This window comes from Lepidothrix coronata, unplaced genomic scaffold (genome assembly GCF_001604755.1).
Source record: "Lepidothrix coronata isolate B3197 unplaced genomic scaffold, Lepidothrix_coronata-1.0 Scaffold48, whole genome shotgun sequence".
In the NCBI taxonomy this organism is placed as follows: Eukaryota; Metazoa; Chordata; class Aves; order Passeriformes; family Pipridae; genus Lepidothrix; species Lepidothrix coronata.
In genome coordinates, this window is record NW_016690228.1 from 2,381,066 (window position 1) to 2,395,072 (window position 14,007).

General features: G+C 37.9%; 1 protein-coding gene across 1 annotated transcript in view; it reads right to left on the reverse strand.

Moving 5' to 3' along the window:
* RCBTB2 (RCC1 and BTB domain containing protein 2) overlaps positions 1 to 13,583 on the reverse strand; it is a 33,133-nt gene extending 19,550 nt beyond the window's left edge. The window contains exons 1-4 of the mRNA XM_017815119.1: positions 13,393 to 13,583; positions 4,303 to 4,363; positions 1,653 to 1,811; positions 1,025 to 1,175 (exon numbers count right to left, since the gene is read on the reverse strand). Of these exons, the coding sequence (XP_017670608.1) occupies positions 1,025 to 1,175; positions 1,653 to 1,811; positions 4,303 to 4,341 (349 nt within the window). The 5' untranslated portion in view covers positions 4,342 to 4,363; positions 13,393 to 13,583. The remainder of the gene's footprint in view (positions 1 to 1,024; positions 1,176 to 1,652; positions 1,812 to 4,302; positions 4,364 to 13,392) is intronic.
* Positions 13,584 to 14,007: the final 424 nt, after the last annotated feature.

Consider the following 14,007-nt stretch of genomic DNA (forward strand, 5'->3'; position numbering starts at 1 on the left):
TGTAAAAAGTCAACAACATTTTCTTTGTTTGACCAACATGTGAATACAAATTTCAGTGAAACAGCCACACAGAAACATACTGGAAATGACAATAATTAACACAATAATTGTGAAACACATAATGGTTCTCTGAAAGGTAAGTTAAAAAAGGCTATGCTGAATGGAAGTGATTCAAGTGAATGGAGTTATGGGTAAAAATGATCAGGGATCAGTTCTGAACCTGCTCTTTTGCAATACTTCATCATCTGGGCAAGAAGTATGAGTGTATCAGTGAGAACTGCTAGCAACAGAGCTCAGAATAATACAGACACATATATAAAAAAGGATGCAGAATGATCTGCCATGAGGACTACAGAAAATGGTGAAACATAATTGAATATAAAGAATACATTAACAGCATCATTCCCCTCACCTACTTTTAGTCATCTAATCTAGACTACTCAAAAACACTTCTATTAATGTAGAAAGAGAGACAAATGTGAATATCATCAGGCAGGCTCTAGCAGAACCTCACTGGGAACACAATATTAATAATTCGTCTTTGACAATAATGTACTTAATTATGAACAGAGGAGCCACTACCACGATGTGGATAATAGTGTCAATGCAGGAAACAAAATGCTGGGAGGCAATATAACAGGTCTTAAAAGCACATCCAAAAGTAGGTACTGGAGAGAAAAGATGAATTTTAGCTAAAGAACAGTGTTGGCACAAGAACATATGGGCATAATATTGCCACTAAGGCATTTCAAAAGCAATCAGAAGTTCCAAACAACTGAAAAGTGAAAGAAACCCCATCCTCAAGTAGTTACAAGATCAAAGTAGAGCTTGAAAAACTTTTGAAGACAACAAGCTACGAACAAAGCTAGCTGACATGTCATATTCACCAATGAAAATATGTTGGACTTAACAGCTCAGAATACCTTTCACAATTCTCTCTCTATGTTACCAGTACAGACCTTTCACATCTGTGAATGAATTAAAGTGGACTATCAGAAAAAGCAATATTCAGATAATACTTTACCTTCTGTAGCAAGAACAACATGAGGGCCACTTCCATAACTCAGACAGGCTATCTTTTTGCCACATAGGGAATCTAACCTCTTTGGTTCAATAGTACTCTGCATGTCTCCTGTTCCCAAACACCCACTGCAGTTCATGCCAAGCACAAAAACCTGTTATAAAAGAATCACAGACTTATAATTTAGGTTGGAATGGAGCCTCCTCCAAAGGTCATTTAGTCCACCCACAATGCTCAACAAAGATCTAAACAGATCAGTTGACTCAAGGCCATGTCCAGTCAATTCTTGAACATCTCCAAGGAAAAAAATTCCACAACCCCTCCAGGATTTAACCCCTCTTATGGTAATTTTTATTTTCTAGTACTGAATCAGAATTTCCCATCTGCCAGTTTATGTCTCATTCTGTCACTATGCACTTGCAAGAAATGTCAAACTCCATCTTCTCCTTATCCTCTGATTGTGATAGGAAGCCATTAATTTAAACTCAAAATGTTTTAGTAGCAAAAAAAACAATCAGACAATTTTGCATGAAACTTTCTCTAGGTATACTATCATAGTACTGGCTTGCAGAATAACTCGATACATAAGTGATTAAACATGCCATGTTCATACACACTCTTGGACAATTACCTCATCATTTTCAGTTGCATACAACACTTCATTACCAGCACTGCCAAATACACAAGCTTGACGAATTAACTTGAGCTCCTCTTGGGAACAGAGAGAAAAAATTGGCCATTTCCCAACATCCAGCATCTTCAGGGCTGACAATAATGTTGCCTCCAAGACCTGGTATTATAAAAAATGCTATCAAATACCTAGACAGAGGGAAATATATGCTTTTGCACAGCAAAAAATTAGAGAAACACCATTACCTCCTTTTTCAACCACAAATCAGTATTTTAATTCTAGAAAAATACGTGAAAGGAAGACATTAAAATAAACAAAACATATCATGATGTAGAAAGAAGGGATCTATGTTCATAGAGAAAAGTACCATAGAAGAAGTTAAATGGAGAGGTCATCATTTCATTATATTCATACAACATGACTGCTAGCTTATAGAACTCAATGTACAGTATTCTAATATAAACTATAAAGTATATATTCAGAACTTGAAATTGGTGTATTTTCCTCTGTGGCTAAAATTACTGTTAAAAGAAGAAACCAGAAAAAAAGTCTGCACAAGAATATACTTATCTTTGAAAAATATGCACTTTTGTTTTTATGCATTGAAAATGGAAACTTGAGAAAGAAAAAAGTTTCTCGAGTTTTTGCCTTTACCTCTGAAATTTACTTCTGTGTTTCAACAAGTATTGAGTCTTTGGGAACTTCCTAAGAATATTTACATTTTAAGTAAGTAGACTTTTAATAAAATAGACAGTTGAACATTTCCAAGCTTATCCAAGGACAGATTATAAGTCTACAGTTAAAGGAAAGGAGTAACAGATCTGTCCCAACATTAAAACTAGTCAAGCTAATGTCTGAATCTCATGCAACATTTCTACTGCTTTGGTATAGCATAAAGCAGAAAAATGCTGCAGTATCAACATTTAATAACAAATTCTGCATGGAGTGTGGATCAAATTTTCTTCACTGAAATTGAAAGAGGCTCTCCACGTGAGGGAAAAAAACTTTACTTGCCAAATCAGAAGATAAGCAAGAATAGATTTTACCTATCACAGGTATGATGTATTTTACCACATAACAGTGAGGACTGTATCATTAGTTTATTTCAAGCAGACTTATAAAATGATCTATTACAGTACATATTTTTTTCTACCTCTGACTGAAACAAAGATGTGAATAAATTCTAATTTGGAGTCTGAAGCATGTTATGTCAGTCATAACAATATCACTTACTATGAAAAAATACACAGAAATAGAGATAACATTTGAAAGTCAAAATATAAACCCTAAATTAATCCTGAATTAAAAGGAAATTTTTAATTTTAAAGAAACAAATATCACCTAATGACACATTTCTTTATTACATACTTCTGAGAAGAGGAAAGGAAGACTGGTCATCTTCACAAAAAAAAAAGGTTGTGGTTTTGATCACACCAGTTCTTTCTCCATCTCCTCACAGCAAATAACTGACCAATTTCAGCCAAATTTGCAAGTGAAAGGGAAGTAAGATTCTGCTGACACAATCCATTTGGCAGCAGTCAGTTGGACAAACAGACATTATGTTATTAAATAAGTCAGCGAGCAAGTAGGTCCAAGCTAATCCGAGCAAATGCTGTCCTCCATGACGCATAGAAGGCTTATCAGAGATGAAGGACCAGAATCCATACGGAATCAGTCTTCATTCATCTGCTGTTTGCAGAATAATTTGTTTTATGTCAAGAGGTTAGCATTAATTCTACAGCCCTCTTAAAATATGATAATGGATACTGAGAGCATCACAGACTGCTCTTCCAATTGCATCACCAAAGCTGCATCCCACTTTTGCTCAAGACTGGTGAAGCCTGAGGTTCAAAAGGACAGTCAGGATGTCCTTCATTTGTACAGATTCCTTTACTAGAATAATATATTGATTTCTTTACAATGTGGGCTCTAAATTCCAAATGCTCAGTGGGTCAGAACCCATTCATTTTAAATAGAAAAGTTTTTTTCTGTAACTTCCTTCTAGAAAGGACTCAAGTCCTACCCTTATAATTAGTAGGTTAAAAAAAACCCCAAACTGTAGCATTTCTTAACACTAAAATAATACACTGAAAAAAAAATCCTTAACTAATCTTATAATAAGCAGTCAAGGACATACTTATGATACTGATATTTTTTTAACAAAAGAAATAACAAAAACTTTATCAGACAAAAAAATATGCATAATCTAAATCATGCCTCTGGAATTATTAGTTACATTCAACTCAGTAAGAGTTACTCTTTCACCTTTCAATACTTTCTCCCCTTACACACTTCTCCATTATATTTTGTTTCAAGAAAATGAAAAACAGCTTGAACTATCAGCCTGCCAATATTTATATCCCATAAGTGATCAGTTCCCTCATTATATTGCATGAAGTCATGAAAGGCAGAGCTAGATCTGAATCTTAGGACACAGACCTGAATCATGTGAATATATTGTTCTTCTAATATTTTGTGGATCACTTAAGCAAGATTTTTTTTTGCAAGTATCCTTTCTTCTACCTATAGCTTTTGTTTTGTGCCCGTCTTGAAAGCTACTAGCATTTACTAAGCTACTGCTAAATGGAACCAAGCTTCTCCCTTTTGAGCAGAGCAGTACAAAACTCTCAATACAAATTCACACTCTGACCTTGGCACTGACTTCTTGAGGAGGAGGTTCATCCTCCATATGGATTTCTTCTTGTGTCCCCCTGCAGAGAGAGAACTGTGGTTAAAATCACCATATCATATTGCTGCAAAACTACATTATGAAACTATACACACTGGCTCAATATTAAGCCAGAGCTACTTGATTCTGTGGAATGAGAAAACAAGTAATAAAAAGCTCACTCAGTTCTGCTCTTATATTCAACTGTACAATTACCAGTTAGACAGACTCTGCACTTCTGTATTCTTTCATAAAATATTAATTCTTGGACAAAACAGGTTTTCCAAAACAAGTAGTAGAACTAATCATTCTGTGATTGGAAAGAAAGATGTTTTATGAACACAATACTCCAATGTATTTTTATTGCAGTATTGAGAACCTTGCTGACATAATTCTTCAAGACATTTCTTTATGTAAAGAAAAAGCACACTGGCCAGAGTATTTAATTTCTGGCCTAAGCCTTCAAATGTTTTTATTCCAGTTACGTTCTGAAAACCAATGTTAGAAAAATATTTGGGTCTGTTCAGGTTTACTGAGAGTTCTTAATATATTCATTCTACTTCAGAAAATATTGCCAGAAAATAATGACTTAAAATTACATGTCTGTAAAATTCTGACTACAGGCAAAATAACATCCAATAAACCAGTTACCAACTTACTGAGTTACTTTTCAGAGGAATACCATGCTAAAAGGAGTATCAAATGCAGCTACATAAAATGACCTAACTTACTGCTCAACGTGTTTCTTATGTAAGACTTCATGCCATAAGACCTAAGCCAAGGGCATAAAATACATGAAATTCATATGATTTAAGTATTATAAATGTTAATGATTTAACAAATATAATTTAATTTACTGAATAAACAAAAAAAATTATTTACTTAAAATGAATAAACCCCCAAATAATTGCTGCAGCTCAGCTATACTGAATATGCACACTGTTAAGCTTACTCTTTAACAAAACTCACAAATCTACATACACACAGTGTATTTCATACACTTAGTTTGGACATGAAATGATAAATTCAGCTCGTGTGAAAGTCCAGCTACTCTCTTGTCCATGTTGACTTTGAGCTTAAGGCTCAGACACGCAACCAAACTGAAATAACTTGAAGCTAAGTTATATTCCCTTTCAACTAGAGAAACTAAAGGGCTGATACAGTTGCCTACAGGTTAGCACCTATTGCTTTTTGAGATAACCTTGGGGATCCCAGCACCAAACAGTGCTGGCAGATATGATACATGACCTATAAGGTATCTGTGCCAAGCTGGAACAGCAGCTAAGAATTAAATGGCACCAGGCAGTTACACAGGTGCAACCGAGCAGAGCCCTAAATAAACACAGCCAGCCATTTACCATGCTTTGCAACTTCATGCAAACAGAGTAACCTGTTGAGCTCTTGCAGTTAAGCCATTTGTTATTTTCTTATTTTCTCCAACAACTTACTTGCACAAGAATTTGTGTACATCTTCTCTGCTTAAACTAGAAACAACTCATCTAATCAAGGCCTTTGGCATGACCACAGCCTGAGCAGGACTGTACCACTGAACTGAAGTTCTGAAACATTTAATTTCAAGTATGTGAGTAGTCCTACTGCGAAACTGATTATCAAGGCTATCCAATATTTTGCAGTATCAATTTACAGCACTGCCCAGCAACGCTGATATGGTACCCACTTCTTGGCCATCCTTAGCCTACGCTCAGCCCCCAAAGAAATAATTATTAACAACTGATTTTCTAATTTAAATAAATGTAGAATTCCACATTTTCTTCCTCAGGCCATTTGATACATAACTGATATCTGTGATTTTTCCATTTCTAATATTTCCCTTCAATTGCATCTGTTCAGACAAAAGCATGGTTTGACTTTAAAAGCACGGTTTGACTTTAAAAGCACATTATTTGTTAGTATAAAGAAAGGTACATTAGGTTCTAATCACCTCAGTTACTTAATAAAAGGTGCTCCAGTTCACTACTTTTCAGTCCCCACAAAGATGCTGACAGTTCTGCCCTGACTTCTCAAGAATAAAGATCAATTATGTCCTCGCAACTCAAAAGTTATGTTTTATCTTCTCTATAACTACGAGAAAATTACCCTGCAACTCCATTTTCAGTTTGCTCTGCAAACACAGACACCTTATTTCTGAGCAACACCATAGGAGTACGTGGGGTGACTCAAATTATACCAGTTTATTCTTTTATTCGAATTCATGTATTCTAATACAAGTATGTACTGATTGCCACATGTCTGCATAAGCAAAGGTGTTCTTTCTAAAAACCTGTAATTGATTTAAGAGTACATATTCACCCTGGGATCCCCAAAATAAAGACAGACAAAAAAAATAATATTACACCTGTTTAAGTATTATTCTTATCTGTATACCTTTAAAATACTAGTGATGATTCATATTTGCCTACTTGTAAGAATTCTCCCTCCAGAAAAATAACCATTGTATATGCAGAGTGAAGCACGGAAAAAACAGTATTTTCATCAAAATGAAGAGAAAACCCCTGTATATTTGAGTAAATCAGGTACAGAAGAAAAACATATCCTAGCTATCTCAGACAAGTTATTCGGTTCATTCATCTACTAAATCTAACAATATTCACAGAATTGCTAAAAAGCCTTACTTTAAAATAGCTAGCCACTACATCTAAAAAAAAAAAATGCAATGCTTAGTTTAGAAAGTAAAAGGGCAAGCAAAAAATATTTCCCATGTATTAAAATTCTATATAATTTTCACTAGCTGCATTCCCGCAAAAAAAATTCTAAAGTGCAGATCTAAAGGAAAAAACATCATTATTGTAAACATCCACTTCTTGAGGAAGTGCACAGCATTTTGATACAAAACTATTTATATTAAAATTTCACAATTCTCTTATCTGGAATCCAAGAACAATTAAGAATCTGTACAGCATACTCTGGCAGTCTGAGTTTAGGTCTTGGAATCTGGTAGTTCTGACCCTCGTTTCAGTCCAACCATAACAGATCTTTGGGTAAATCACACATGCTTCTGCAGTCCAGATAAGACTGAGTTAAGGAACATAAAAATACTAATTCTAACAGCCAAGCTCTATAAGCAGTCTAAGACCATTTAACCCTAAATATTTAAACTGGTTCACTGACTCATTAGAATGTAAACATTCTTGTAGATTCTCTCTCTAGGAACTTGGCAAGCAAACAAAAATTTTCAGAACTCCACTAAGTATTTCCTCCCACTTAACTTCAGCATTTATGAGTCTCATCTGCCAAATCAAAGGTCTGTCTGCAGCTTCTTCCCCAAGAACTCTAACCACAGGCCTAGGAAAAGGAAAAAGTCACAGAAAAAAATGCAACTTGATGAGACTTTTAGGAAAGGAACCTAACTTTCTCTATTCCTGATTTCTCAGCAGTCTCCTACTGAAGTAGTCATGACATAATGCTACTTTGTCCAAGCAATTTTGCAGGAGAGATAAGACAGAAATATTGCCAACATGTGCTCTGATTGAACGGGTGAGATTCCTTTCTAGGAAGAATATTTTCAAAATTATCTTCCTTTTTCATGTACATAATGTGAGTCTTTGGGATGGTGCTGTGCAGGGCTAAGGGTTGGACTTTAATCCTTGTGGTTCCCTTCCAACTCAGCATATTCTGTGATTCTCTGATTCTGTGAAATGTCACTACTTCATCTAGTGCTGACAATAAATTGACAGAACTCAGCTTGTCATTCACTCCTCCACTGATGCAGCATTTTCCATAACCAAGAAATTGCAGACCTTGACAAACAGCAACTGGTTGTTTGAAAAACTGCTGACTCCAACTAAAGCATAATCTTCTCTTCTTCCCTTCTTGCTTTATGACACCAGACTGTGAATTCTTGGCTCTGGATGCAAGTTCCACTGTCTGCCTACTAATTGCATGAGAAAATCTACGTGCAGTTTAGAAGCTAGATCCAAGAAACTCTTAAAGCCAGGAATATTTAGTCTAAGAGGCTGACATCCTTGACCTTGCAAGGTAGGCAACTGCTAGAGAAATATGTAATTAAAATTATTTGAGATAAAACAGCTTTATTGTCTCAATCTCCACAGGCAAAACTTTAGTCAGAAACATGTTGTCAGACACCACCTCTCTTTTGGCATGACATCCAGTTCCACCTGTCGGCTCCAGGGATGCACCTCCAGCATGACCCTACTGAAGTTTTCAGAGGTTCACCTACATGCAGTATGCTGTATTGGAGCTACATGATTGAAGCCTATTTGCAAAGCCCTTCTTTCCAGTATCATCATCACCCCCAAACAAAAATTGGTTGCCATGAATACAAGCAGTGAAGGACAAGATGTAAGTAACACATGGGCACATGAAAAGCAAGGAAGACAGTGGGAACACTGTCCTGTTACCCACACTTAGCAATATCCTTCAGTAGAGGTTCAATACGCCTGCAACGAAGAGCAAATACATCAGCGGAAAACATTTCGAAAGAAGTGAGAAAATGGGATAGAAAACAGAGGGCATGATTTTTCAACTTTCCAATGGTTTAAAAATAAGTGTTAGGGTCTGGTGTGAAATTTCTGCCCTAAATGACAAAATGGCTTTGAAAAATCTTATATAGATTCCTGGGGACACCTTCCACTCACCTCCAAAAAATTTAACCTTGGGATTTTGGGCTAGCAAGACAATTTGTCTAATTTGATTTTTAGAAAGTCACTTAGGACTATTAAAAGTCCTATATGATGGTAAGACAAGTGCTCATATTAAGTTTCTTTATTTTTCTCATTACTATTCCAATTACTTTTTCCACTTTAGAATTGTTTATCACCATCATTGATGTAGAACGGTGGATTGTTTACCAGCCAGCAACAAAAATGGAAGCAACTGAAAAAAAATCATCATCACCCACAAGAAGGAAAATCTTTACAACAGAAGAAAAAAAAAATCTTGTTAAATAATCAAACATTCTGTCAGACAGTCTCTTGACAACAGGATGTCATTCCCGTGTCTAACCTAATGTAGTCTAATTTAACTGAAATATAACCTGAGATACTAATGAAAAACATTTGTCCACAATTTTTATGTAGCTGATCTAAGATTTTCAGAAAACTAACTTGAAAAGTTCTTTCTCTTTGCTGAATTGTTAGCCAAACTATAAATACACTTCAGTTCCTGCAATCTATACATACACCAAACATGATAAAATACAACTGATGCAACCATTGGCTCTTGCCTATTTTAAATGCTACATAAAATGTTTTTTACCATTCAACTGATTTGGTAGAATTGAAAACTTATTCTTCATTTTGACTTTCCAATATGAAAGTTCAAGGAACTGGCTTTAGGGGAAAAAAATTATTTCAAAGACTTGATTTTAAAAGAATTTTATTAAAAATATTGACCATGTAACAGAATGAAACAATTCAAAATAATGCAGTAAATATGTGAAAGAAACAGCTATTATTTTTTTAACAAAGTTAAAGAATTGTAGTGCGGAAACTATTAAAGCTTTAGGAACTTAAGAAACACTAACAGGTCATGCAGTTGTTCAGGATAAACCACATATAAACTTCAGATGTCAGGTGCCATTGTACCTGCATGTGGAAGCCTGACTGAATATCAGTTCCATGCCATAGGAACTGCATGCCTGGAAAGATCCCTTCTGTTACTATGTAATCATAGATACTATACTACATTAGCAGAAAAACAGCATGCAAATGCACACATTTTGTTATGCTCTCTCTAAGTAGATCTGACCTAGCCTAAATTGTTTGCAGCCTACAGTTACCTGAACCAGCCAAATGCTGAGCCATACATCAGGTCTAGCTGTCCTTTGACCTCACAGTCTGTCCTAGCTGTTAAAGAAGAAATATTGATAGTTTCTACAGTTCTAACTTTTAAGCCCCTCCTTAGATGTCCACAGAAGGTCATTCTATCCTTAGACTAAGTGCTCTGATTTATAAAATATATCTTCTTAAACATTCTAAACCTCAACAAAAACATAAACATAAACATTACTAAACCACACCTGGCTTTCTTTCCTACATTCCTTGTTTACTTCAGTTTAGCACAATCTGCACATTGGAGCCGTGGTCTGTGACAGTCTCCTGCCTACACCTAAGAAGGCTACATATTGAGTCACCAAGATCTTTTTCAAGATGATGTCTAGCACAGCTCCAGCACAAATCTGGCTGGAGCATCTCTGTAACATTGGGCACTTGCCAGAGCACTTCCCATGAACCCAGCATGCAATGCCTGGGTGAGTGGGAGGATGGCAAAATCGTTCCCCAACACAAAGTCAGAATTTACGTAGGTATACACGTGAAACACACATATATAGAGGTATATACATCAAACACACACACACGTGCATATCTAAAAAAAATTCATCATATATATATGTATACACACACAAATACACACACATCACAGGTATTACATACCCAGAGCTAAGAATTCTGATAGTTTAAATATTTTTATAGTTATAGCTGTCTGCACACAAAGATACTGTATGTTAGAAAAGAGATACAATCTCCCTATATAAATTCTATAAATAGAATGTGTATATGAAGCCCACTTCCTCTATCAGTAAATGACTCTGTATCTGTCCATTTCTGTATTTAACAGTCTTCTGATAGTGGAACTGCTGAACTTTAAGTGGCAAGAGCATTGGATCAGATATAATACATAGAGGTTTCCCAACTCTTAAAAATAATTAAGAGACAAAATGTTATTCTTTGTGGTATAAGTGTGGGCTTCTAATATTATTTCTACCACTGGAGTAGTCTCCTCCAAACTGCAACAGATCACATGCATCATGATGCCAAGGTCATTTTATCTCAACTTTATCACTCAGTGGTTTTACTTCTATTATTGCTTTTATCTTACACTTCTATCTATTTTACTTACATGATTAAAGAAGCTTTAAAAAACAATTGTCTATAACTAACTGAGAATTATTGATGTCAATTCTCACTGTAGAACTGCACTTTATCTCTTAATTTTTATTTTACTTAACTATCCTTTTTCTACTCTTTATTCCTAAAATCCTTTTTGAGATGGGCAGAAGTTGTTTTCATTAGATCTTTTCTCTTTTTTTGGTTATAAATTCCAAATAGATTCTACCTTTGGCACAAGGTAGAATTTGCTTTGAACCCTCTTTACTTCTAGGGCCCTCAGGATTCCTGTACAAACAACATCACTGATTAATCCTTCTGATTTTTCTAAGTTTGCCCATCTGAAATTGAGAACTTCAAACCTGTCTCTGTTTAGTCACCTATTTTACTTCTATTTATTTTAAAATGTCCAAGATACAAGATCACAAATTAATAAACCAGCTCTTCCTGGAATTTTCCACACTGCTTACTGAGAGCAAGTCTAAAACAATTCAGTGCTCATTTGGTAAGCTTACAGTAGTTTTAAGTTTACCAATCCAGTAAGATCAACTGGATCACTATATGCCCAAATGATGCCGTTATCTGCATCTATTGGTTGTTCAGCCTGGAAAAGATGGGGTTCCAGGGAGATCTCACTGTGCCCTCTCAGTACCTAAAGAGGCCTTTTAAAAAATGAGGGAGAGCAACTTTTCACAAAGGCAGATAGTGACAGGACAAGGCAGAATGGCTTTAAACTACAAGACGACAGAATTAGATGTTAGGAAGAAATTCTTTACTCAGAGGGTGGTGAGGGCACAAGCAGATTGCCAAGAAAAGCTGTGGGTGCCCCATCCCTGGGAGTGTGCCAGGCCAGGCTTGATGTGGCCCTGGGCAACCTGGTTTAGTGAGTGGCATCCATGGCAGGGGGTTGGAACTAGATGAACTTTCAGTTGAACCTAAACCATTCTGTGATTCTATGATCTAAGAAAGAAATCCATCTGTGACATAATTCCTGATAGCATCTCCCAGTAAGTGATATTCTTATCCAAATCCAACTCCTGCAGTCTATGGCAGACGTAATCAAAAGCTCTTATAATTTTATTTTCTCAAAGCAATGATACATATGCTTGACTCTTTTTTTATCCACACAATCTCTTCCTGCTACTTTATGGTCCATCACATCATTCACATCCCACATCATTCTGACACATTTATTTCTCATATCTGGACAGCATTACCTCTCCTACCCACATTCAGCAGGGCGATTGATTCTCCACATTTCCTTTACCCCATGCTTGCATTCATATCCTTCAACACAGAATCACAGAATCATAGAATGGTTTGGCTTGGAAGGGACCTTAAAGATCATCTAGTTCCAACCCCCCTGCCATGGGCAGGGACACCTTCCACTAGACCAGGTTGCCCCATCAGATCCCCATCCAGCCTGGTCTTGAACACTTCCAGGGATGGGGCATCCACAACTTCTCTGGGCGACCTGTTCCAGTGCTTCGCCACCCTTACAGTAAAGAATTTCTTCCTCATATCTAATCTAAACCTACTCTCTTTCAATTTGAGCCCATTCCCCCTTGTGCTGTCACTACATTCTCTTGTTAAGTCTCGCCCCATCTTTTGTCAGTTCCCTTCAGGTACTGAAAGGACCATCAGTTCAGCCCAAATGGTTTCTGCTGCTGCACAAGCATGACTTCCTACAGACCTTACTCTGTTCATAACCGGGAGTAAAATCTTTTTACTAACTGTGCGCGATATTAGGAATCCACCGATATCAGAAATTTCCCTCCACAAGGAAACACGGTTCAATCCGCCCGTCTCCTACACAGCTAACGGTCCCTGGTTTCCAAAGTATTCTCTCTTTTCCTTAAAACCACAAACGGTCACCAAGCTCAGCTTGCCTAAGGTGCCGCCACCATCACACTCCTGTGCACCTGCGGGCATCAGGCACCCCCAACCACACAAACGTAACTCCTGTCAGAAGTGGAACACACGCACAGACACACAGCCCCCGCCTTCCCCGTTATCGGCCATTTCCAAACCCGGTGCCTGGGAGACGCAGCCCCGAGGAGCGCAGCACCACCCCGGCCCAGCACAGGCAGCGCCCTCCCCCTGCCCCGCTCCCCACCGACGGCCGCACGGGGAATCGAAAGACAGCGAAGGGGGGGAGCCAACCCCCTTCCCTCCCCTTCCCTCCCCGCCGTCCGCCGCAGCTTACCTTCCTTCCCCGCAGGCGGCGACGGCCCCTCCTCCCCACTCCAATGAGCCAAGGGAAGATGCTGCCACGCTCAGGCACCTCCTCACCACGAAGGCGGGGGGAGAAGGGGAAGAGGAAGGGAAGGGGTTTGGCACCTCCCAGGGATCCACCCACTGCAGCAGGAGCCTGGAAAGCGGCAGCTTCTGTCCTGCGAGCCCGGCGGGGGAAGGGCTTCTGTCCCCGCGGCAGACAGGCCGGCTGGCTGCTTGGGAATGCTGCAGGGGAGAGCAGAACTCCCAAGGCCTTGTCCCTTGTGATGACATGTCCGCTTTAGGAAGACATGGTCAGAGCGAGTACAGTGTCGAGGGAGACACCGCTTCCCTCCTCAGAATCACAGAATCAATTAGGTTGAAAAAGACCTCTGAGATCATTGAGTCCAACCCATGACCGAACACCACCACGACAACTAGACCATGGCACATACAGTCTTTCTATAAACACCTCCAGGGACAGTGACTGCACCATCTCCCTGGGCAGCCCGTTCCAGGCTGTTTCCTGGGCCTAAGTACATGTGGCAACAACACACACGGCATGAGACCTGTGGTCAAAGGCAAATGTTAGGGAAATGTTAAATAT